At 35.8% G+C, this 22725-nt stretch overlaps 3 protein-coding genes and 1 long non-coding RNA gene across 7 annotated transcripts; 2 read left to right on the top strand and 2 right to left on the bottom strand.

Annotated features, from left to right (window-relative positions):
* The first annotated feature begins 4064 nt into the window (after nucleotides 1–4064).
* Nucleotides 4065–10609, top strand: LOC119999438. 3 transcript variants are annotated; one of them, XM_038847001.1, is made up of 7 exons: nucleotides 4065–4486; nucleotides 6204–6245; nucleotides 6972–7100; nucleotides 7359–7603; nucleotides 9395–9431; nucleotides 10038–10095; nucleotides 10192–10609. In XM_038847001.1, exons 1-7 carry the CDS (start codon nucleotides 4349–4351, stop codon nucleotides 10269–10271), a joined length of 729 nt encoding a protein of 242 aa, XP_038702929.1. In that variant the 5' UTR covers nucleotides 4065–4348; the 3' UTR covers nucleotides 10272–10609. The 3 variants fall into 3 exon arrangements, with proteins under 3 accessions (XP_038702929.1, XP_038702928.1, XP_038702930.1); XM_038847000.1 differs by having other exon boundaries at nucleotides 4067–4486; nucleotides 10189–10609; XM_038847002.1 differs by lacking the exon at nucleotides 6204–6245 and having other exon boundaries at nucleotides 4069–4486; nucleotides 10189–10609.
* A 1891-nt stretch (nucleotides 10610–12500) lies between these two features.
* On the bottom strand, nucleotides 12501–13122 carry LOC119999418. The gene is made up of 2 exons (XR_005468410.1): nucleotides 12860–13122; nucleotides 12501–12755 (listed from the first exon to the last, which is right to left on the bottom strand). It is a non-coding gene; the product is annotated as an uncharacterized LOC119999418 (long non-coding RNA).
* Nucleotides 13123–13126: 4 nt separating this feature from the next.
* Nucleotides 13127–15320, bottom strand: LOC119999417. The gene is made up of 2 exons (XM_038846970.1): nucleotides 14184–15320; nucleotides 13127–14097 (listed from the first exon to the last, which is right to left on the bottom strand). Exon 1 carries the CDS (start codon nucleotides 14941–14943, stop codon nucleotides 14320–14322), a length of 624 nt encoding a protein of 207 aa, XP_038702898.1. The 5' UTR covers nucleotides 14944–15320; the 3' UTR covers nucleotides 13127–14097; nucleotides 14184–14319.
* A 997-nt stretch (nucleotides 15321–16317) lies between these two features.
* LOC120000562 lies at nucleotides 16318–18292 on the top strand. 2 transcript variants are annotated; one of them, XM_038848694.1, is made up of 4 exons: nucleotides 16318–16585; nucleotides 16659–16854; nucleotides 16951–17037; nucleotides 17907–18292. In XM_038848694.1, exons 1-4 carry the CDS (start codon nucleotides 16365–16367, stop codon nucleotides 18057–18059), a joined length of 657 nt encoding a protein of 218 aa, XP_038704622.1. In that variant the 5' UTR covers nucleotides 16318–16364; the 3' UTR covers nucleotides 18060–18292. The 2 variants fall into 2 exon arrangements, with proteins under 2 accessions (XP_038704622.1, XP_038704621.1); XM_038848693.1 differs by having other exon boundaries at nucleotides 17858–18292.
* The last annotated feature ends 4433 nt before the right edge of the window (nucleotides 18293–22725 follow it).

The raw sequence follows: 22725 nt of genomic DNA, 5'->3' as shown, positions 1-22725 counted from the left end.
ATATATTAATATAACCGTGGGCCCCAACTCTTTTTATTCAAAAACAAAATTAACAAACTATAATTATATATGGGACCCACAAGAAAATAAGAAATAATAATAATAAAAAAAAAAACAAGAGCATCAACGCTCTTAAATAAGCTCCCGTAAAGAGCTTATTTTTGTCAATGGATTCCCTAGCATCTGAAGATAATTTGTTGGAGCGGAACCGCGGTGGGTTTTGCCCCACCAAATACACAGCCAATCTTCAATAGCAATTAGCAAGGGTTTGAGAAGGAAATTCCAATCCTTATAAAATCAGCTGCTGAAAATCCTAAAAAGAAGAATTTAAGATGAACCCGTTGGGTACTCTACACTAATAAATCATATGCCCCATGAATTAAAATTAGTTTTGATTAAAGATTGGATCCTGAAACTACTCTCTAAATCAATTCCCTTATGCATAGAAATAGAGTAAAATGTTGATGATTCTACTAACAATTCAGGAAAAAAAATTTCACTTCTGTTAACTTTTTGCAATATAAGAAATTTAAGTTGGATAATAAAATACAAACCTGACCCTCATCACAGATAAAGAATAACAAGTATCTGGAAAAAAAATATTTCATATACATATATAAGAAATTTGATTTTTGACCCCACTAATATTTTATGTATATGAATATTTTATTGGACCAAAAACAAATGGGTTTAATCTTGTAAATTGTTAGTAGGCCTATAACTTATCAATAAATAGCTATAGTTAGTTTTTCTTGTAAATTATAACTAATGTATTTTAAACTTTAAAGACTCATAACTAATAACTTATTATTTGGAGTTTAGGCTTTGATACTTTTATTGTGTTTGTGAATTGCAACTTAGTAAGCCCAATAGGAGACATGAGACATGAACACTTGAGCTTCAACACCTAAACGAGGCTACGACTAAGAGAGCAAAGGACGGCGGAACTCCATCATGTGAAGATTGGAGCGGTTTTGGCGTGCCACCATGCCGGTGATAGTGGAGTGAGTGACCAATTGACTCTGTCCCTGACCCCTTGTTGCCCTATGATTGAGAAACCTTAACATAGTTAAGGTGTTTGATTAGTGATGTTCTCAACTCCTCTCTGAGTTCTCCTTTCCTGTTTGGGTCATTTGGCCGTTTCAAATTTTGATCAAATGAACAAATAATTTTATGATTTTGTTTGAAGGTTTCACTTTGCTTTATCGATTTGTCTCCCAGTACTCACTCCTCAAAAGTTGTCAAGTTGATGTGAATATTTGACCATCATTCATCATTATCAATCATCAACAAAAGTCATAGGGTGCATACTTACTAATTCGGTAATTCCCTCTCTGAATGTAATTGTTCATTTGTTTGACATATTTTATTTATGCTACTACAGTACCAAATAACATCGGCATGCGACACATGTTATTTTTGTTATACATACTATTTTATGTTTATATGAATACATAGTACCATAATTTGATGGATAGATACTACAAGAGAAAGCCAACACTAGATTCATCTCATTCTCAAGACCCAAACTTGAAGAAGGGTTGCATGAGTGTGTGAAGTGATCTTGCAAGTTTACATGTGGATTCTGAAGTTTGATGTTGATGTTCCAATATGGAGGACATGTTCAAGGCTCGTGGACGTCCCAAGATGGAGAGTTGAAGAAAAGAAGAATGAGTATCACTATTGTATTGATTTGTTTTATACTGTAATGGATATGCAGTTTTGGGAGCTAGATGATCATTTTTCTGAGGAAAGCACTGAGTTGCATCTTTGTGTGGGAGCCCTAAACCTTAGTAACTCATTCTTGGCCTTCAACAACGAGAAATTGTTTTGCCTTGGTCGATTATATATAGATGATTTCTCACATATAGATCTTGTTGCATTTGGCAATCAACTTGAGACTTACATTATGGATATGCATACTTCATATCTATTTTTAAATGTTAATAGGATAACAAGTCTTGCTAAAAAATTGGTGAAAACAAAAGTTAATTTGGTATATCCATTGGCATACAAATTAATTGTTTTAGCATTAACTTTATCGATTGCAATTGCAACAGTAGAGAGTGCATCTTTTTAGCTATGAACATTGTGAAATATCGACTGCGTAGTCGAATGGTAGATGAATCGTTTCATGATTGTTTGGTGCCATATATTGAGAAAGAGATTTTTTATTAGGTTCCTAATGAAGCTATCATTCAATATTACCAGAACATGAAAACTCAAAAGAAACGACGTATGTTTAATGTATAAATGTATTATTTTCTGTTATGGTTTATGAGTTATGAATGACAATTAAAACTCAGGAGAAGCAATTATAGACGTATGTATTAATGTATAATGTATTATATATGAGTGTTGGGCCGAAGCTCAAGAGACTAGGAGGAGTTGGTCCAAAGAACAGTTGAATGTGTCTTCTTCTTTTTTTAAAGGGTTATAACCCTGAACTTCATTCAAGATAAAATTTCACAAACAAACATGCCTAGTGAACTCAATTGTTCACTAATAGCATGTACCCATTCTCCAGAGAATGACAAACAAATACAAAGTACAGACCAAACGAAAAAAAAATATCAACCAGCAAATAAGCAGTTATCAATAGCAAGCAATTGCTAACAGTTACTCGTGTTATATGAATCTCCTTGTTGGTTACAACTTTCTTATCCCTTTGAGTGGTTATCAATAGCAATTATCTCCCGAAACTCCGCTTAAGAGAAAAGCAGTTTTTCCAAGGTAGTGTTGGCCGATGGTTGTCTATCCACGATAGTGCAGGCTAAATTTGTAGGAGTTTCCCATGGTGGATGAGATGCAAGAAAATGAATAGATGTCTCCATGGTGGATGAGATGCATCTATGTTCCATACTGATCCGACTTTTAAGAAAGATGAAGCCGGCGATCAATGCTCCAATCCATGTACAATACGACCATAATGGAAAATTCTTCCGTTGTATTATGATTTCTTCCATACTCAAATGAACAAAATCAAACTTTCCTATGGCATTAATCCAAAGAGAGACTTGTAACTTTTCCTCCCATGAGAACTTTTAGAGAGAAGACTTCCTCCCATGAGAACTTTTAGAGAGAGAAGATTTTTCCTCAGTGTAATGTGTCTTGTTCATCTTTATATTGAGAAATTTTATTTACATACTACAAAAGTGTTAAGTTACACCATTTTTATAAGTTTTATTATTTACAACTATATCCATATATGAAATGTCTAATATGCCCTTAAATGAAAATAAATCAACACAACCATCTTAATTTTGTTCTCAATAATCAACAAGACCATCCAATTTTGTTATCAATAATCAACATCACCAGCCTGATTTTTGTAATAAAAAACCATATAACCGTACCATTTTTTAAAACAAAAAATGAACATGGTTCGCTGATTACGTCAATTACCCAATTTAAGACAAAAAAAAAAATACAAATCAAGCTTAGCAAAATCAATAGCAGGAGCTAAGATCCAAACAGATCAATTCATTCATGTTGAGAGGCTTGAATCTGCCTCACCAGTCTCGATTCTTTGGGAGGATCATTTGGGAAAGAACACTCCATCTCAGACTCTCAATTGTCGAAACATGGGTTGAATTTGGATGTGAAGAATGAATCCCTTACAAAATTGAAAGCAACAACTTATAAAGAAAGAATTCATATTTCATATTTTACAAGTAAAGAATATTTTGGGCAACTCATTAAATTCTTAGTGTAAACTTATAAAATTTTAGTGTAAATTTATTAAGTTGGAGTAGGTGAATTTATAAAGTTGGAGTAGGTGGTGTAAACTTAGTAATTTAGTAAATAAAAAGTATTTTGGATACTCATTAAATTTTAGAAAATTTTAGTGTAAATTTATAAAGTTGGAATAGGTATATTTATAAAGTTGAGTAAATGGTGCAAATTTAGTAATTTAGTAAGTAAAGGGTATTTTAGATTACGCATTAAATTTTAAGTGTAAATTTAGAAAATTTTAGAATTTTTAGTATATAAATTTATGAAGTGGGAGGAGTAGGTGGATTTATCAGGAGGTGGTATAAACTTATTAATTTAATAATTTAACGTTGTGCAAATAAAATTTCTCCATCGGATTTCCACCACCGTCTTCTCTGGCTTTCTTACTGATTCGATCAAAATTCGAAACCAGGACTCCGATTCCGACTCCGACTCCGACTCCGACTCCGACTCCGACTCCGATACGATTTACGGAAACAAATATTCAAAGAGAATCCGGTAGAAAGTTGAGTAAACAAGGGGAGAAAATTAAAATAGTGAACCCTGACCATGCGTCTAGAGTTTCGAATTCTTCAATTACCATCTGAGCAATTGAAGGTTTAATTACGTGAGAATGGGAAGCGAAAATGTTAATCGGAGGAAGGATAGTCCTTATCCACCTCCAAACATACCTCAAGAGAAAGCGGAAGTTTTGAAGCTTTGGGGAGTTTTCCTCTTCGGCTTGATTGGTGCAACTGCCACCACCTTCGCTGTGAGTTCTTTCATAAATTTTCTTTATTCTTTGTTTCTTTAATTTGGATTCTGTTATGCGAGAACGATGCACGAATTGGATTACAAAACCTTTACGAGTTTAATTGATGCTCGGATAGTATGTAACATATTCTGGAGGTGCTGTTTTTGCTTGGATTAGAGATTGAATTTCACATTAGGGTCTTCTGATTTCCAATATTAGCTCATCAGTTGTGATGCCATGAATCTATATTGACTTAATTCTCTCTGTGCGGAGAGACTAGATGAAGCTGTTTTATGAATTTTGCTTCTTCAAATGCTTGTTAGGAACTTATATTGAGCATTGTGTAATCATGATTGCCAAAAATATTTTGGAATTCAGAGATTTTTCTCGACAGCACAGTATAAGCTTGATTCTGTCATCCCTTGTGAATGTTTGAGACATGTAGATGAAAGGGCTTGTATGTAAAACTTCAAGTCAAGTTCACATTCACTTTGCAAAAAGGGTATAGGCTGTGACTGTTTTTGTTGCCACTTCTGCCTTTGATCAGAGTCTCTAGTTCTAACTGTCTTTGCCGAATGATTATCTCATTCGTCAGATCTTATTCACGACTCTCCTTCCATTATAAAAATGGGTCTCCAAGTTAGAAACCAATGGATGCTTATGTGGAGACATAAGATTTGTAGTGAGCTATTTTAGACCAAAATGAATGGTGCAAGAGACCCACTTCCACCTAGTTTTTTTTTTATAGGTTTATGTAGCTGACCCCAGGTTTTTTGGGATTGAGGATTTGATGATGAGTTAACGTTTGAGATCTCTGCGAACTCCTTTTTTAATGGAATAACAAACTTTACTGATAAGCCCCTATCTAGGAAGCACGGACATGGGACACGACACGTCATGGACTCTCCGACACGGGAATTTCAAAATTTGCAGGACACGGACATGCATACATAAATAAATATATATGTGTGCGTGTGTGTCATATATAAGAAATTAACACAAACAAATGTTTTTCTTCTGTTTCACTTTCACTTGGTCTTTGAACTCTAACAGCTATTTAAGGTAGTGAAACTCTTTTTCATTTGATTCAGATACTGCCACTTTTAATTGCAAAAAAATGTTTTGAATGAAAATCATTTATGGGTTCTCTTCAAGATAACACAAGCAATAAAAAATTGCTATTTTTATCGAACAAGGACCACATATCTTGACTCAAATCATTTGACAAATGTGTATGCTCAATCAAACTTAGCTGGAAAATTTTATGTAATGGATTACAACTACTAACTCTGTATGATCTTGAAATTAGTGTCTTTAAAAATTAAATCCAGGTACATTTGTATAGTATAATTCTGTATACTTCCATTTTAGTGGGGTGTTGATAATGAAGATTCCAGACTTGCAATTCAAACCTTTTTGACTTTGCTGTAACTCATATATTGTCTATTGCCGTGTCCGAGCCTTGTCGGTGTCCGACACCGGCACATCACCATTGAAGAAGTGTCCGTGCTTCCTAGGCCCCAGTTGATGTCATGTCATAGCTTACTTTTGATTCTCTAAAATTTATAAAAGTCTTAAAGATGTGTCAACAAAGGTATGCCTGCAGCACAAGAATCGACATCCTAAAAGTTTTTTTCCCCCTTAAATCCTAAGTATATACATGGCTTGTGGTAATTTTTTGTTGGTGGGACCAGTACTCTGCGACTATCCATTTGATGCCTGTAGTTATTGACAGGTTGGTCATCTACGGAGGACTGTTGATTGGTTCTGGACCGAGGTAGAAATAGTCTATCCTTACATATAAATGAATTGCTTAGCTTTGGTCATCCATTAAAAAAAATTCCAAGCTGTTTAACAATTCCATTTTTCAGATTCAAATAATGTTTTAGAGGAAATTGCTTGTTGCCAATTTTATTTTTCATTTCCTCCTTTGTCTATTGACTGATGAATAAGCTCATTTGTTGTGTAGTTCTGACACTCAAATGTTATTATGATGAACTAAATGTTGGATATTTAATAGTGGTTTTGAATGACATGATTTAAACGATGATTCAAAGCCTTGATGTTTTCAGGAGGCATTTCATTGTATAAAATGAAAAGAAGTGATATATGTTTTGGAAAATAGTAGTGACAGTCCACTTTCCACTTGGGTGGGCACCCTTTTGGTGCCCTTTACTATTCCTTCTGTCTTCTCAATGTGTGTGTGTGTGAAAACTTCTCCTTGTTGGAAGCTCTTGCTTGTGCTTAGATTCCAAAGTTCAGACTTTGTTGCTACATTTTTTCTCACTATATTGATGAGTTGATTTTAAAAGGTTAATTCTTAAGTCGTCGTGATATTATATTGTGTGGTAAAACGTCTCAAAGAAAATTATTTTTGGAAACATAATGATAACACTGTTTCAATTGTTTAAATATTTCAACTTGTAGCTTTATGCCTTTATCTATGTATGAACAGTGTGCCTCAATTTTCTAGCTGATTGTCTGTTTATGTGTTCCGCAAAAGTTATCCAGGTCACAAGCAGCACGGAAAGGAGGAGCTGGCCAATCTTTCCGTACATCTTTTCAAGAAGAAGCCTGGAAAAGGTATAATCGTCGAATGCAAGAGGAGTATGAAGAAGAAATGGAGAGAGTGGTGAGTTGGCTTCTTGTATCTTATTCTGTTCTTAGTGAAACCAGATCAGAAACTATGTGCAGACTATGATTCACTACGTTGTTTTATTAGCTTTTTTATATATAAAAAAAAAAAAAAACTAGAGAATTTTTATGCATCCTCTGACCCCCATCTTTTATATATGCTTTTGCCAACAAGTTTTCCCTCAATTCCTCAATTGCAGTTGCATGGCAGTTGGTATAGCATAACTGTTATGATATGGTTTTATGCTATTTATAGGAGCGTATAAGGCGTATGCAGAGTGTGTTCAATAGAGAGCGGGACAAACACAGAAGGGGCTATGAGAACTGGAGGGAGAATGGTACAGGCGCATATCATCAACAGTCTCAACGGGATGATTGGTATTGGAAAGCGGAAGCATCCTTTAGGGAACAGAGTCATCGGAGGACTAATTACAGGCAAATGCCTAGAGAAAGTCCAAGCTATATGTTATCACATCATTACTCTGTTTTGGGGCTTGACAGGTAATTCTAGAATTTTAAAAACCTGAATACCATTACATTTAGCATTCTTTCTGGTACACTTTGGGAATGGTTTTAGGTATGTAATCAGCTCTATTTTATTTGATTGAACTATTTCTTTTATATTTTTCAGTAACTTCTAGCTGTTGAGATGTTTTTGGCCTAAATTTCAAGTTGATTGTGCTTTATTTTATAGCAAAAATAATTTTAAACATTCAAAAAAATCGGTATGCTGCAATTTTTTAACAAATCGTATAAATGATTTATCTGTAATCATAGAAAGATGGTATCTCAAGAAGAAGAAGAAGAAGAAGTGTAAGTGTTCTTGCAGTGTTTGATGCTGGATCAATGTTCTTTCTTTTCTTGTGCTTCTGCCCTTTTCCTTTCTTTTTTTTTGATAAATAATATATTTTTTTAGTGTGTGGGAGGATTCGAACATTGAACATGTTCGAAATCCTAAGGAGTGACTAGCCGAGTGCTCTATTGAAAGAAGAGAAAAATGATGAAACAGAGAAGATTATTGTGGAGAATTTCATTCTTTTTTTATTAATGAAGTATGATATATATACATATATGATATATCAGAGAGCCAAATATGGAATGATAAAATTACTCCAACTTAGGAAATAATCATGCATATTCCATAACTTATATGATATGCCATAATTTTATTCAATCATGTGTAACGCATAACTTATGCACCAAGGATCCAATCTAATCCCTAACTTTGTGCTTCTACAATCTGACCAAATCAACAAGCTTTTTTTGTTTCTGCCCTTATATTCTTGTGTTGTCTGCACACTTGCATTGTTAACGGCTAGAACTCTAGAGAGTGGGTGGTTTCTTTTTTTGAATTCACGTCTCGTGCTTGAGATTGGAACATTTTCTTTCATATCAGAATATTATGTTCATTAGGAATGCTCAGTGAACTCTTTTTTCTTTTTAGATTGAATTGCTTTTTTTTTGTGCGCCACTATAATGCTTGACAGGAAGACTTAATAGCTATGTGTATATAGTTTTAAACTCGCTTATTAGAGTGAAATATTAGGCTTTTCAAGCTTGGATAGTTAATCTTGTGGATTACCTTGATTGATTTTCTTGTTGGGTTCTTGTGGGTTAGCGGTTCTTTTTGATATTAAAGATGAATTGTGAACCAAAATGAATTACAGGTTACTCTTGTTTGATATGAACCTGTTTTGGAGTTGGTTAATAGCTGTTATTAAGCTGTTACCTGCTCTGTTAAGTCTTCACAGACTTGCTGATGTGGCTAACGTCCGTTAGTTTACTTTGTTAGTTAAGTCGGTTTACTGAGACTATAAGCACTTGTTTTCTCCATTTGTGGAGGCAGCTTCATAAATGAATAAGAACTGGTTTCCTCTCTTCGCCATTTTCTCTCCGAAATTCCATTTCCATTACTAAGCATTAGGTCAAGGTTGAAGGTAGCGTATCATTGTTTGTCTCATTCATTGAACAAAATGGTTTGGAAATTACTGAAATTACTTCTCAGTGAATCATTTTTTGATTTAAAGTTGTTTCTTCAGCCCTCCACATTTTCATCTGACAGAGATTTGTCATATTTAGATTGGTGGATAGAAAATCCCACTTATGAATTTAGTTGATGATGTGGCTGTCTGTTATGATGTGCGTTGTTGAGAGTTACAATGTGCATTGTTGGCAATCAGTCTTGACTGACGTTTAACGCAAAAGCTAATCCCTTGGACATGCATACATGTATTATCAAGAAACTTTCTTGAAATCAAAATTGACATATTTGGTTGTATTTATGTGAAACAGGACCAGAAAGACACCTTACTCGGAAGCTGAGATCAAGGTATTAACCACATCAGTGTATGGAACAGCTTTTAGTTTTTGGATTTTCTGTTCTAATTTGGGACCAATTTTCACTGAAGCTTAAATTTTATAGCAAAGGTTCGATGTGGTATCTTTTTCTTGGCTGTATATATACTACACAGTCTTTTGAGATGTTATGCTGGTTCGCAAACAGAAAGCTTTACCTTTTCATCAAATAAATGTTTGACTGTGTCCTTATTTGAAGCAAAGTTAAAGTCGTCTCATGTTAAATTAACATTCTGATGTTTGATTAAATTAATTCTTTTTTCTGGATGTCGTCAAACTATAACTTCATGAATTATGGTGTCTGGAATGTATTTGAGAAACAGTTAGTTCAAAATCAGTTGAGAATAGAACATGACTGGAAGCTTTCATGTACAAGTCTGTTATTTTATAATTTGTACGGCACGGCTGCACCATGCACATTTTGTCTTGAGTTGGAAGAGCACAGCTTATTACACCAGGTTATATTGGGCACTTCAGAAGCACAGAATTTATGGCGATGTGCTCTGTTATAATCCAGTTAGACTAGATCAGTTAGCCCTTTTTTTCACCAATACTAAAATAGTCACTTTTATCATTTTAGACAGCGTTCAGGGCTAAGGCAAAGGAGTTCCATCCAGATCAGAACCAGGATAATACAGGTGAACATTGTTGGATGTGACTTTATTGATATTGTATAAAAATCATTGCATCAAGTGATTTTTGAGGCTTATTTGTTGTAATTTGTTACACAGAAGCTGCTGAGGCAAAATTCAAAGAGGTAATGACGTCGTATGAGGCTATCAAGCAAGAAAGAAGAACGGACATGAAGTTGTGAAACAACTAACAAGTGTTTGTGGATTAGAGAAGCCTAGATGAATCCTAGGGGTTTCCCCTGCAACTCTACCACAAAGTGACTTTTTTTGGTGATCATTCTTTTTGGGTGAGGGATGTATTTGTATAGATCATGACTCTCTCTAATGGAAGCTCTTGTTATATATATCATACCAAACTACAGAAAGAATGGTAAAGAACCCATTCCTTATTTCTTCCATTTTTTATTGGCGCATCAGGTACAGAACATAAGGCTTTTGTTACTGTGTTGAAAGTCCAGTTTTGTGGCTCCAATAATGTAAGGATGCAGTATGTACTATAAGGTATAACGTTTTTGAGACTTTTCTGCATTTGATTCATGCATTTCCTAGGTAAGGCCTTGTGTTTTGAATTGTGAACTGGTCATATACTCTTAAACAAACAAAATAATACAGTATTCAACTTTAATGTCTGCAAGAGGAACTAGTCTGTAAAGTCTCAGTATTTCTGTGATGGCCGATGGGTCTTCTGACCACTTCTTTCAAATGTAAAAACATCCCGGTTGGTCATATTCCTGGCATGTTAGATGGGTACATTTAATTTGTTTTGGGCTTTGGCCCTAGCGGGCCGAGCCGTCTATAGATTTGTTTATGGAAAATGATATATTAATACCACTTTCAAAACTCTTGGACATCTAAGTGCATTCCAAAAAATTTTATCCCTTGTAAATTCATTTTTATTTTTTATAATTATTTAAATCATTTAAATTTTACCTAATTTTTTTTGGTCTTTTTTTCAAAGAGATTTAGATCTAATATGATTTCTCTCTCTTGTTACTCTCTCTATGCTACATCTCTCTCATCTCACTATATCTTCTCTCTCTACTGCATCTCTCTCATCACTGCATATTTCTCTCTCCTACTATATCTCTCTCTTATTATTACATCTTTCTCTTATTATTACATCTTTCTCTTATTAATACATCTTTCTCTTTCTCTGTCATCTCTTTTTTTGGTGGTCGTTTTGGTCCAGATATGGTTGGGCATTGTGCGTCTTTATGAAGGGAGTCCAACGATGGTCGTGGTGTGGCGAATCGCGGTTGGAATCGGACATATTTGAAGTTTTTTCAAAATAGTCACATTAGCCGACCAATGTTACTTTTTAAAATGGACATATCCGATGGTCATTTTGGATTGTATATGATTGAGCATTGTGTGCTTCAATGAGGGGAGTCCAACGGTGATGGTGGTATGGTGAACCGCTGTCGGAATCGGTCAGATTTAAAGTTTTTTTTCAAATAGTAACATTAGTTGACAAATGTTATTATTTTGAAATAGTGACATTGGCCGACCAATGTTACTGTTATTAAACAACCATATCCGGTGGTTGTTTTGGGTCGTATTTGATTGGGCATTGTGCGTCTCAATGAGGGGAGTCCAACGGTAGTGGTGGTATAGCCAACTGTCTCCAAAATATGTCGGATCTTAGGCTTTTGTCTTGTGGTGGTCGCGGCTTTCCAATCGTTTTTTAGGCCAAATGGACGGTCGTTGGTGGTGATGGAAGGTCGGAGTATGTACGTGTTGATGAGAGGAGGGAGAAATAGAAAAGAAGAGAAGTGTAGTTGTTGTGGGAGGAAGAAGACAAGGGTAAGAAAGTAATTAGCATACTAGTGGTATTTTAGAGAGAGAGTTTTTTGGACTTGGACCTAAGTATTCAAAAGTTTCACAAGTGGTATTGGCTTGAAATTTTTCCATTCGTTTGACACCTCTATTTAGTTTAAATTTAAAAAGAAAGTATAATTTTTTTTGAGACAAGTAACGAAAAGGCCCCTCTACTTACGAAAAATGGTCAACCAGGCCCCTCTACTTTTTTTTGTGCCAACGAAGCCCTACACTATGAAAAACGGACCACGTTAGCCCTTCGAGCTAATTTTCCGTCAAATGATGCTGACGTTGCAGTTAGTGGATGACGTGGAATTTAATTATTTTTGTTTGAATTACACATATTCCAGGTGTCATGGACCAATAAATTTTTTAGGCGTGTCACCAAAATTTTAAATGGTTAATTTAAAAACTTGAATTATGGAATTCTGGAAAGTTACAATTATCAATGTTTAAAACCCTTATACTTTTAGAAATGGGTCAAATAAGCCCTTGAAGCTTACAAAAAATGGTCAATTGAGACCCTCATTTCAAGCAGTTACAGGAAAAAAAAAAAAAAAAAAAAAGGCATGTATTTCAAATAAGTCGAATTAAAACCAAACAGATAACTAACATGCTTTAATTAACCAGAATACTACAAACTAGACATAATCCATGAACTTAAACATATCCCAATACAAATCCAGATCAGTTTTAATACAAATTCAAGAACCAATAGCAGTCATATTATGATAAGAGGCAACAACAAACAGTAGTCATAACATCTACGAGTCAGGCTTCGATGCATTCCTCTTCGTTTTAGAATTCTGACTTCCACGATCGATCACCCTAGACATGGAAGTTTCAGGCTACAAAATAGACAAGAAATATGTGTTACTTCATTTAGTTCACAACGCAAAGTTTAACAACAACACAATGAAGAATTAAGGTTAGTAGATGGTTGAATACTTACATTGAGAATTGATCGACCTGTGTCGGGATTGATATAAAGGCCTAGTCCAGAAAGCAAAGTTTGCTTCCTTGGCTTGGTCTTTGGCCTACAGTCTTTGTGAAAAGGACTAATGTATGTAGCCTTTGTTGCTGCCATAGAGTTGCTAGATTGTCCTTCACTTCTTTGACCTGAACCACTTATTGCACCAACATTTGTTGCTACTACTAAATTACTAAGAAATTCTATAGGCACAATGCCTCTGCCAGTAGCATTTGTATGAGTATGCACCTTGACTTGCTGTATGTGCCATTGTAAGGTCACTGACTTGGCTACTTGCACCACACCTACCAGGACAAGACTTGTTTCTAGCATTATGACCCTTTCGTTTGCACACATGACAAGTCATGGTCCTCCCTTCTCTGCTCAACTTGGTTTTCACAATATTTTCATGAAGTTCTCTTCTCCTCTTTTTCTTCAGTCTCCCAGGCATTTTTCGTAATTTTGGAGGAATCACAGAATCTTGATCACTTCTAGGCCACATGTTCTCCCCCCTAATTGGCTCTAATGGTCTTGAATATGCCCTCAAATAAGTTGTAGTCTTATACCAGAGATTGATGTAGTCTTCAGACCTCTCACCATTGTCATGTATTGCTCGGATAGCATGAAGACATGGAATTCCAGAAAGTTCCCATGCCCCACATGAGCACACCCTTCCCTCAATCGAACTACATACTGACTTCTCCCACACTTCACTTCGTAGCTACCTCCTCCATTCCATTTAGACACCCACATATGACTTTCTTTGACATTATTATGCAATTTTTTCTTAATAAGAGGACCAAAATCAGCTTTCCATGATGCTACACCAACTCTTTTGTCTCTAATTCTACGCATCACTGCCCTTCTTATATCTTCAAGCATGGATATGATAGATTTGCTTCTCGCTTCCACAATGGTGCCATTAAAAGCTTCACTTAAGTTGTTATCACATGAATCACACTTTGAAAATGGACTAAAGAATGCTTTGCACCAGTACTTGGGATCAACTAGCATCAAATCCTTTGCAGCAGTAGGATGTACCTTCTCCAATTCCTTGTATTTCAAATTAAAATCAGATATGTTTGTTGACTTTGCAAGGGCCCAAAATAAGTTCTTCAATTGCCTACAGCATGTGTTTTGCACCAGTTTGCATATAAATGACAACAACAATATCTGTGCTCAGCTTTCAACCATGTATCCGCAACAGCGCCAACCAACCCCTACATACATACAAAAGCAAAGAATTATTAACATAGTAACTTGCAAAGTAAATAGAAGAAATTGACACTAAAACACAATGACATACCTTTTGTCAATCACTTATCAATGTCCAGCCTTCACCTTCAGCAGTTCCTAGATCATGCCTCAATAAGTTCAAGAAACAACCCAAGCGACTGGGAACATTTGGTTATTCCCATCCCTGCCAATTCCGTTAGTAACTCTCATTTAACCAATCCTTTCAAAAAGCAACCATCTATCCCTAACACTGGTCTGCATCCATTAAGAACACTCTCCTTACAACTCTTAAAACAACAATAAAAGGATTTAAATGTTGATGGATCATCTTCATTCTGCCTGTCAATAAGCAAACTCACTGTGGTCTCAGGGTTAGACACCATAAGCTCCTCAGCATAATCCCTTAGTTTACCATACTCCTTCACACAATTCCCTGTCAAATCTGCTAATATACTCTTTTTAACCCTTTTGCATTGAGTTAAGTTCATATCTAACTCCAATATTCTCTCCATAAAAGGCTTCAAGTATCTAATCTTAATGTCCGGGTGGGCAGCAATTATGTCATAAAACTTTGACACTAAATACTTAGTGGTCAGCCTCTTCAAACCCCTTTTAGGATCACAAGAGTGTTCATGAACATAAGTCTTAATTTGAAAACCACCAACTTCTTTGTTAAATGATGCAAATATATGCCATGGACAATCAACAGCACCTATACATTTAGCTCTACACCTATTAGGTTCATTCTTAGTGTACCGTATGTCATGCCTAGTCATGATAGCATAATTGTGCAAAGCATCTTTAAATTCTGCATTGCTATCAAACAACATACTCAGTTCAAAAGTAGGTATACCTTTAACCTTTTTGAATTTTGGAAATCTGCTCTTCTTTCTAATTGCATCATCTCTCAAGTCTCAGTCTTCATCAGTGATATCTCTACAGCTACCAGGATCGGAAGACTCTAAGTACTCACTATTAGCATCTGAAACATCCATTTCAGCATCCCCAACATTAACTTCAACACTGCCAACATCACTTTCAGACTCAATTGCACCTACACCATCATCATCATCATCACTTTCCTACAGTAGAGCCACAGATTTCCAACCTCTGCCATAGTTTTTCATCTTCTCTCTCGCTGCAATAACTTCTTCATCATCCTCTGAAGAATTATCTTCAAGGAGGAATTCTTCCTCTTCCTCTTCCTCTTCATGTTCATTGTCGTCACTGCTATACCCACTAGATGCTCCCTGTAACAATAACAGTAGAGTGGTCAAAACAGCTCAATATCATGTGCAAACTTAAACCAAAATCAAGCTAACCTCATCAACTGAAATATGTCTTCTCACAGCTCTGCTTTTTCGATTAACTATTTCAATGGAATAAACAACAATATAGATAGATGAAACCTGAAAGAAACACAGGGATGAAATCAAACCCAACATCAAAAACAACCTAAAATCCAAAAATTGAAACCAGTGACTGAAACCCACATAACAAAACCCAAATTCGAATACTATAAACCCTAATTTGAAACCCATTAATTGAAATCTAAGCAAAATCGAAATCCCTAACCATGAAATACAATCCAAAATCGAAACCCATACATTGAAACCCAACATCATATTCGAACCCAAACCGAAATAAATGGCATAACAAAGACGGAGAAAAGAGCTGCAACCAGAGTGAATACATACCTGAAAAAGATGGAGAAGATCTGCAATGGGAGGGGCGTTGGAGGAGCGGACGACGTTCGCAGATGTGAAAGAAAAAGGGAAGAGGAGAAATTTTAGGGTTTAGCTCAAATGAATAAACAACTCGTTTTGATATTTGTTACAATTTACACATATTTTTCATTTCAATTTATAACAATTCCATGTCAGATAATGAAAGCAACGTCAGCATCATTTGACGGAAAATTAGCTCGAAGAGCTAACGTGGTCCGTTTTTCATAGTGTAGGGGCTTCGTTAAAAAGTAGAGGGGCCTGGTTGATCCTTTTTCGTAAATAGAGAGGTCTTTTCGTTACTTGTCCCTTTTTTTTAAAATAAAAAATGACATCATACGAGTTTGCCTTTCAGACATGTAATAGACCTTATACTCAATTCGTCATCCTTTGGGTCCAACAACAAGGATGGCGCAGCCCGTTAATAGATGGGCCTGAACAGCCCAATAAATTAAAATCTCCCGCTATGAAGAAATTTTGCTTTCATTGTGCAACAGCAACCAGACTGAACGAGTGAACGGAGCCTGATGATGGACTTCGAGTGCTCCGACGTCGGTCTCTGGAAAGAAGCTCTCTCCTCCTACCCTGTTCGCATCAAGTCACTCAGCAAGCCCAACCTTGTCTCCTTCGATGAATTCTACCGTAGCGAGCTTCCTTCTCTCCTCCACCAACGAAACCCTAACCCCTACATCACCACACCGGAGCTTTCCAAGCTCATGCAATGGAAGCTCTCTCGTGGGAAATGGAGGTGCGATATTACTCGCATCGTCCAATTTCCCGTGTATCTCGTGGAATTGAGAGTTGATTTTTCTTTTTTGCAGACCTCGATTGTTGGATTTCGTTTCGTCATTAGATGATGAGCTAGTGAAATCTGCTTCCGAAAAGGCCTTTCAGTCACTTCCTGATATTTCCAAGGCTGTGAACGCGCTTACGGTTTTGAAAGGTGTTGGTCCGGCCACTGCCTCTGCCATTTTGGCTGCTTATGCGCCTGATGTGGCGCCGTTTATGTCCGATGAGGTAGTTGTTGGGGGTCGGATTGCTTGAGTTTGTTTATTATTATTACTATTTGTTCGTTTTGGCTCAATCTTGTGCTTAATTTGGTGTTGGTGATAGGCTATGGTTGCTGCTCTTGGACACTCTAAGGATTATACACTGAAGCAGTATCTATTATTCGTTGATAAGCTACAGACAAAAGCTAAGGTCAGTTTCTTTTTCTTCTTCGTTGTGGTATTAATGGCTACCATACTGGTCACAAGGAAAAAATGATTTGAGGTTACAGAACAATTGAGAAGAATAATTTTGCGAACATGAAAATATCACTAGATGTTTTTGGTGGTAATGGTTGCCGGTATAATTGCTGCTGGTAATGCAGGCAAGTTCTAATGAGGAGAATGTATGACAACCCGAAAGTGGGTTACTGGTAAATTTCCTGGAGTGGTCTTTCAGTTGCACTTACTTATGTGACTGGATTAATTTGCTTTGAGGAGAGGCATATTGAGAAGAAAAAAAATGCTAGAGGTAGAGTTGATAGCATCTGTGTTACCTTGGGAGATATGAGATGTGTCTGTTAGTCTTAATTCTACACTTGCTTCTATGGTAAATCTAGCTGAAGTGTAGACTTTGGCAGCCTACGGGCATGAAGTTAAATTAATTTACGGTGACCATGCTGGTGCCTAAACTAGAAATTAACTAGTTTGTTATCCACGAAATTACATTGATGTTTCATAATTTTACTTGAAGAGCGTCTTTGCATGATATCTCAACTGACTTTCACTATAAGCACAGGCAGGTGAATGAATGTACTGAGCTACTATGGACATCTTGTAACTATAATCGAAAGACTTATACTGCATGTGTGTGCTTATTTTGGTGGGTTTTCATCTTTTTCATGACTGATGGTATTCTAACTTCTGGGTTCTCACATTCATGGGCGCTGCTGAAATTAGTTGCTTTTGTGTTTTGTTGTAATAATGTCATTATAAACTGTTGGCATTGAGTTAGTGATTTTGTGTTGTAATAGTGCCATTCTAAAACCATGGCATTTGGTTTGAAAAAAAAAAAACCTTCAGGAACTGAGTTCAACTGGGGACTCCTTGACGCCGTCAGATGTAGAAATGGCTCTTTGGAGTTCTGCTGTAGGGGCCAAGTTGCAAACTACACAAGCCGATTCAGAGCCAAAGAGTAACTCGGGCAAGAACTCGAAGAAAAAGAGAAAACGTTGATTTGGATTTAGATTTGTTATATGTAAGTTGTATATCAGTATATGACCTACGACATGGCAACCCCTTTGTCCTTCAAAAAAGTTTTAAGTATTGTGATGTTAGACCAAGCTTATAAATCACATCACTTGGCTTTCACCAAGAGATGTGGAACATTTTGTAGTCTTAACAGACATGTCCAAGCTGCAACAAAGGAAACAAGTATGTTTTATAGCATTCGCATCAGTGCTTTTGTATTGTACAGTATTACTATTTGTCTCCTTCCACTTCATCAAACTCCGATTCGGTTTTTTTGAGAATTTTTGTTTTGAATAAAGGAAGTAGGGTGTAGAGACGGATGTGAGATGCAATGGTTTGTAACCCATCTGGATGGACATGACCCTTCACAATTAGTCATGACCTATCGAAAGGGGTGTGGGTTATGACGCTTTTGAATGGACATGACTCATATTTGCAATAGGTTGTGGCCCATTTGAAGGAGTGCACCAATGGTTATATATAGCTCATGTGTTTGCCAACTTGGATATATGACATGATAGAATTGACAAAATTCTAACCTCTCGCAAGCATTCACTCTCTTTCTCTACATCTCTCTAAGGCATCACAAAATTTTGGTGTTCCGTACAAGCATCAAAATTTTAGTTTGCATCCTTGTTCTTTCAAGTTTTTAAAGTTTCATTTTTGATAGTATAAACGTAAGTGAAAGAAAGATTTGTTGTATCCTAAAAGAAATTAACTGATAATTCGTTGTACTGTCGAATAGGTGGGAGTTAATTTGCGCTTAAGGAAGAGCGACATCATAACATGCCTCGAATCTTCATCTCTATTAAATCCATTTTCCACCGATATTATCCCAACTTCTCCAACACATTGCTGTCCGAGCTCATCTTCAGGGATGGAGAAATTCATTTTTCTCAATGATGTGGAGGTATTTCTTTGCCTCAATTGGTTCAATTGAAATACTCCTTTGATTCATAGTTTCCATGAAATTGATTGTTGTTGCAAAAATTTGAGTCATGTCCATTCAAAAGCCACGTATGGCATTCTGGACCAATGCAAATGCGAGCTAATTGCAGCTATAATTTACGAAAATTCTCTGATTTCTAGTTTCTGATATCAGTTGCCGATTTTGTTATTAGGGTGGAAGCACAGCACGTGCTGCAATTATTAGGCAAAACCAGGGGGTTGTTGCAAATAGCCAACTCCTGGGGACTCTTGTTTGCCAATAAGAGTTGATGTTTGGTTTCCTCGGTGGTTGGGCCGGGATGCAAATACAAGCCCGGACTATCACGGCCCATAAAGTTAGGGGGCTTTGTCTCGTTCACGCAAAGCCCAACAAATGCAATGCTAGAAACCCTAATTTATGACTTTCATTTTACTTTCAATTCAGGTAACATGTGAGATAGTGGTTGATTAATTATAAACATACATATAGAGTCTTAACATCCTCATCAATTGGGCATATCAAGTATTTTTAAAAAAACAAAAATAAAAAGGTTATGTGTTTATTTTTCGAAAGAAAATAATATCGAAAACAAAGTTTGATTGTCAATTTTACAAAATCCGAAAAATAAAAAAAAATCACTGTAAAACAACTTGAGAAAAAGAAAAAAAAATGTTTTCTAAAAAACAGAAAACATGAAGGGAAAAAAAAACTCCAAGGCTTTGCTTGGATTGTAAAATGAAGAGTAGAGTGAGTTAAGGAGAGTTGAGTTGAAATGAATGAGAAAAATTTATGTTTGATTTTGGAAATTACAAACAACATTTTCTCACACCTCGCAAACCTCAAAATTGAGGGATTATAAAATGTAGAGTTGGAGACTCTCCTTCTTACAATTCAAGCAATGTGGAGTCACTCCACCCTCCTTAATCCTCCTCACGTAACTCTCTAAACCATCAATCCAAGCATGCCCTTAAACTCTCTCTTCTTCGGCTCCTTGGCTCCCCTTGAATTTAAAATTTAGGTTTAATATATTAATTAGGTGAAACATTATTTGTAGTGTTTTACTCCTCCTTTCAGTTAAGCAATATATGCTAGTAGATACTTTTAAGTGTCGAAAGTGATCAATCACATTAGTCTTACTTAACTAAAATAAAATTTTATAGAGTATTATTTATAAAGTATTTAAATTACTTTAATTTCGCATTAAATATAGTGGTTGTACGTGTACCTACCCTCATTTTGTTTTTAACAAGAGAGGATTGTCAGAGTAAGTTTTCATGAATCAATGGTCATCATGTGATTCCTCATTGTTTTCCAAACCTAGAAAATATGGAGTATGTGAAAGAAGCAACACACACACTAAATACTTCACGAAATTTTTTTTGCATGTGCATAATCTGGATCAATGGATTCAACGTGTGTTAGTTATACTTTTCTTTCTTGTAAATATATGGTTTTTATGCATTTGATATTTTTGTTTTTTACTTTGATTTTCTTACTATCAATGAGAAATTCGATAAATTTTAAATAAATAATCATAAAAAAATAAATTCAAGGATAACCCACCAACTTTTTGGCTCCCCTCATATAAATTTTTGGCTCTTGGCTCTGCCAATGCTTCCAACAATTGTAGTATGAGACACAGCCATAAACTCATATGACAAATATAGCTTTCAATTGTACTACTCTTTAAAAGGGACCACCAATTCCACTACAAATTCAAATTTGATTAAATGCCAATTGAATTCAGCATTCTTTTCTTGTAATTTGAATTTCAAATAATTCTCTAATGTAGCAATGATTAAGCACATAAACAATCAATCAAATGATTAAATTCGAAGAGGTCCTACCACTTTCATTTAAATATTGTTAAGATGAGATTATGATATGCAACTACGAACAAAACTCGTGTGGCATGCAACAACATTATTTACCATTCAATTTTTCCAAAAAATATTCCTAAAACAAATCTTCACTTTCTTTTTAATCGAGAATGATATCATACATGTTTGTCATTTTGACATCCGATATAAATCTAAACTCCAACCGTCAAGTCCGAATTCTTATAGATGTTTATATCTACAATTGTTGAACATTCAACATAATTTGTCTTAAGCCTTCTACAACGAGTCCTAAGGAACGAGGCAAGGTTGATGATGAAAATACTTGGTCATCGGTGGGGTGCACTGTTGTAGATTACAGGTCATCGTGGGAAGGTAGTTTTAGGTGACGGGCTTGTGTCAAAACACGTGGTTTGTTATGGTTGGTCGAAGGTAGGTTCTTACAAGGGTATACGATATTATGTCAGGTAGGGCTTCAAATGTCATATTTGGGTTGTCGACTTATCGGGGATAGGTTCGAAAGTGGCATGTGATGACCATTACCCCTTAGGACGGCCAAGTCAGAGTAGAGAGGTCGTGGTTCACATGTGTATGCATGAGCATGATGTGTACTAAAAATAGAGATGGCTTAGAAGTTTTATACCGGAGGCGAGCATGGCCCTTGTTGGTAAGTTGTTTGCGCATTTGGCTGCCTTGGGTTTGGGCGCCCAAGGGTCCTTCACTCGTGGGCTACTAAGTTTGTTGACTGGGTCATGCGTTGACTGGAAAAGTAGACCAAGACGATTTTTGACCCCTGCATAGAAGTTTCTCACCCGATAAACCTAACACGCATTCTTACAGTTCTACCACCGAGAGATTCACTACAAAAGCTATCACCCAACTGATTTAAAACAGACTTTCACACTGTCAACAACAAACATATATGTGATGTAATCATATTTGTTGACTAAACTCTAAAGAGGCCTTGTTCTTTGTTTAGAAAAAAAAAAAAGAAAAAAAAAGATTTGTGTAATAATATCTGCCAACTTTTTGACCATCAATGGCTCGATCAATCCTCTGTGGCCTTCCTTTTCTTGGTTGTGTTAATGTATGGTTGTTAGAGAGTGTAATTATTTCTTCAAACTGTCTTTGTTATTGTCCCATCAAGATCCATCTTTTTCTTTACTCGTATTTATTTTTGTCTTTAATCTCCTTCAAAAGTATGTGTTTTCGGCGATATCAATCTTTGAAGTTTGAAGCATCTTATGCAAAACGTTGTATTCAGAAAAACCTGTTACGGTAAGGCCTACAAAAATACGTATGGATTTGGGAAAAGGATCTCCTAAATATTGACTAGGTGGTATTAAACCGGATAGAATACTTTATGAAATGAACGAAATAGAAGACTATATATATATCTCTTTTTTGTCTATCGGTGGTATTATATTTCATTTACAAATATGCAGTTCAATATATTAATGTTGATTATTATAGATCATATTTTAGTGAATAACCACGGATATTATCCTTTTGGCATGTATGAAATTAACTTATTGGACCCGGACAATAACCCACAAATCACGTGTGTCATGCAAGTCTACGGAAAATGTTTTTGGATATGTATGCCCTAAAAGGCTCTAATATAATATTAGACAATAAATATCATAAATTTTAGTGTATGCATGTAAAATCTCGTTTCTCGTACTAGTAACACTTTGTCTGTTTTAGATAATCCGGATGATTTTATTTTCCTAGTCCCAACACCCGTCCATAATAGTTTGAGTCGGTTTATTATTAATTTGGAAGTCTGACTTATTATATTTTGTACTTCACATATTCGCCTAGGTTATATCGGACAAGAGACTTAGCCTCATCGACACTTGATAGCTCATCCAACATCATCAAA

Source organism: Tripterygium wilfordii, chromosome 6 (genome assembly GCF_013401445.1).
Source record: "Tripterygium wilfordii isolate XIE 37 chromosome 6, ASM1340144v1, whole genome shotgun sequence".
Taxonomy (NCBI): Eukaryota; Viridiplantae; Streptophyta; class Magnoliopsida; order Celastrales; family Celastraceae; genus Tripterygium; species Tripterygium wilfordii.
The sequence above is the reverse complement of the archived record's forward strand: the minus strand, read 5'-3'. Positions and strand labels throughout refer to the sequence as shown.

Coding starts and splice junctions, on each gene's coding strand:
- LOC120000562 (XM_038848693.1), top strand. CDS start 16,365: ATGATGGACTTCGAGTGCTCCGACGTCGGTCTCTGGAAAGAAGCTCTC. Junction 16,855..16,950: donor CGCCGTTTATGTCCGATGAG/GTAGTTGTTGGG, acceptor TGTTGGTGATAG/GCTATGGTTGCTGCTCTTGG. Junction 17,038..17,857: donor AGCTACAGACAAAAGCTAAG/GTCAGTTTCTTT, acceptor GTGTTGTAATAG/TGCCATTCTAAAACCATGGC.
- LOC119999417 (XM_038846970.1), bottom strand. CDS start 14,943: ATGTTGTTTGATAGCAATGCAGAATTTAAAGATGCTTTGCACAATTAT.
- LOC119999438 (XM_038847000.1), top strand. CDS start 4,349: ATGGGAAGCGAAAATGTTAATCGGAGGAAGGATAGTCCTTATCCACCT. Junction 9,432..10,037: donor ACTCGGAAGCTGAGATCAAG/GTATTAACCACA, acceptor TTATCATTTTAG/ACAGCGTTCAGGGCTAAGGC. Junction 10,096..10,188: donor TCAGAACCAGGATAATACAG/GTGAACATTGTT, acceptor TTTGTTACACAG/AAGCTGCTGAGGCAAAATTC.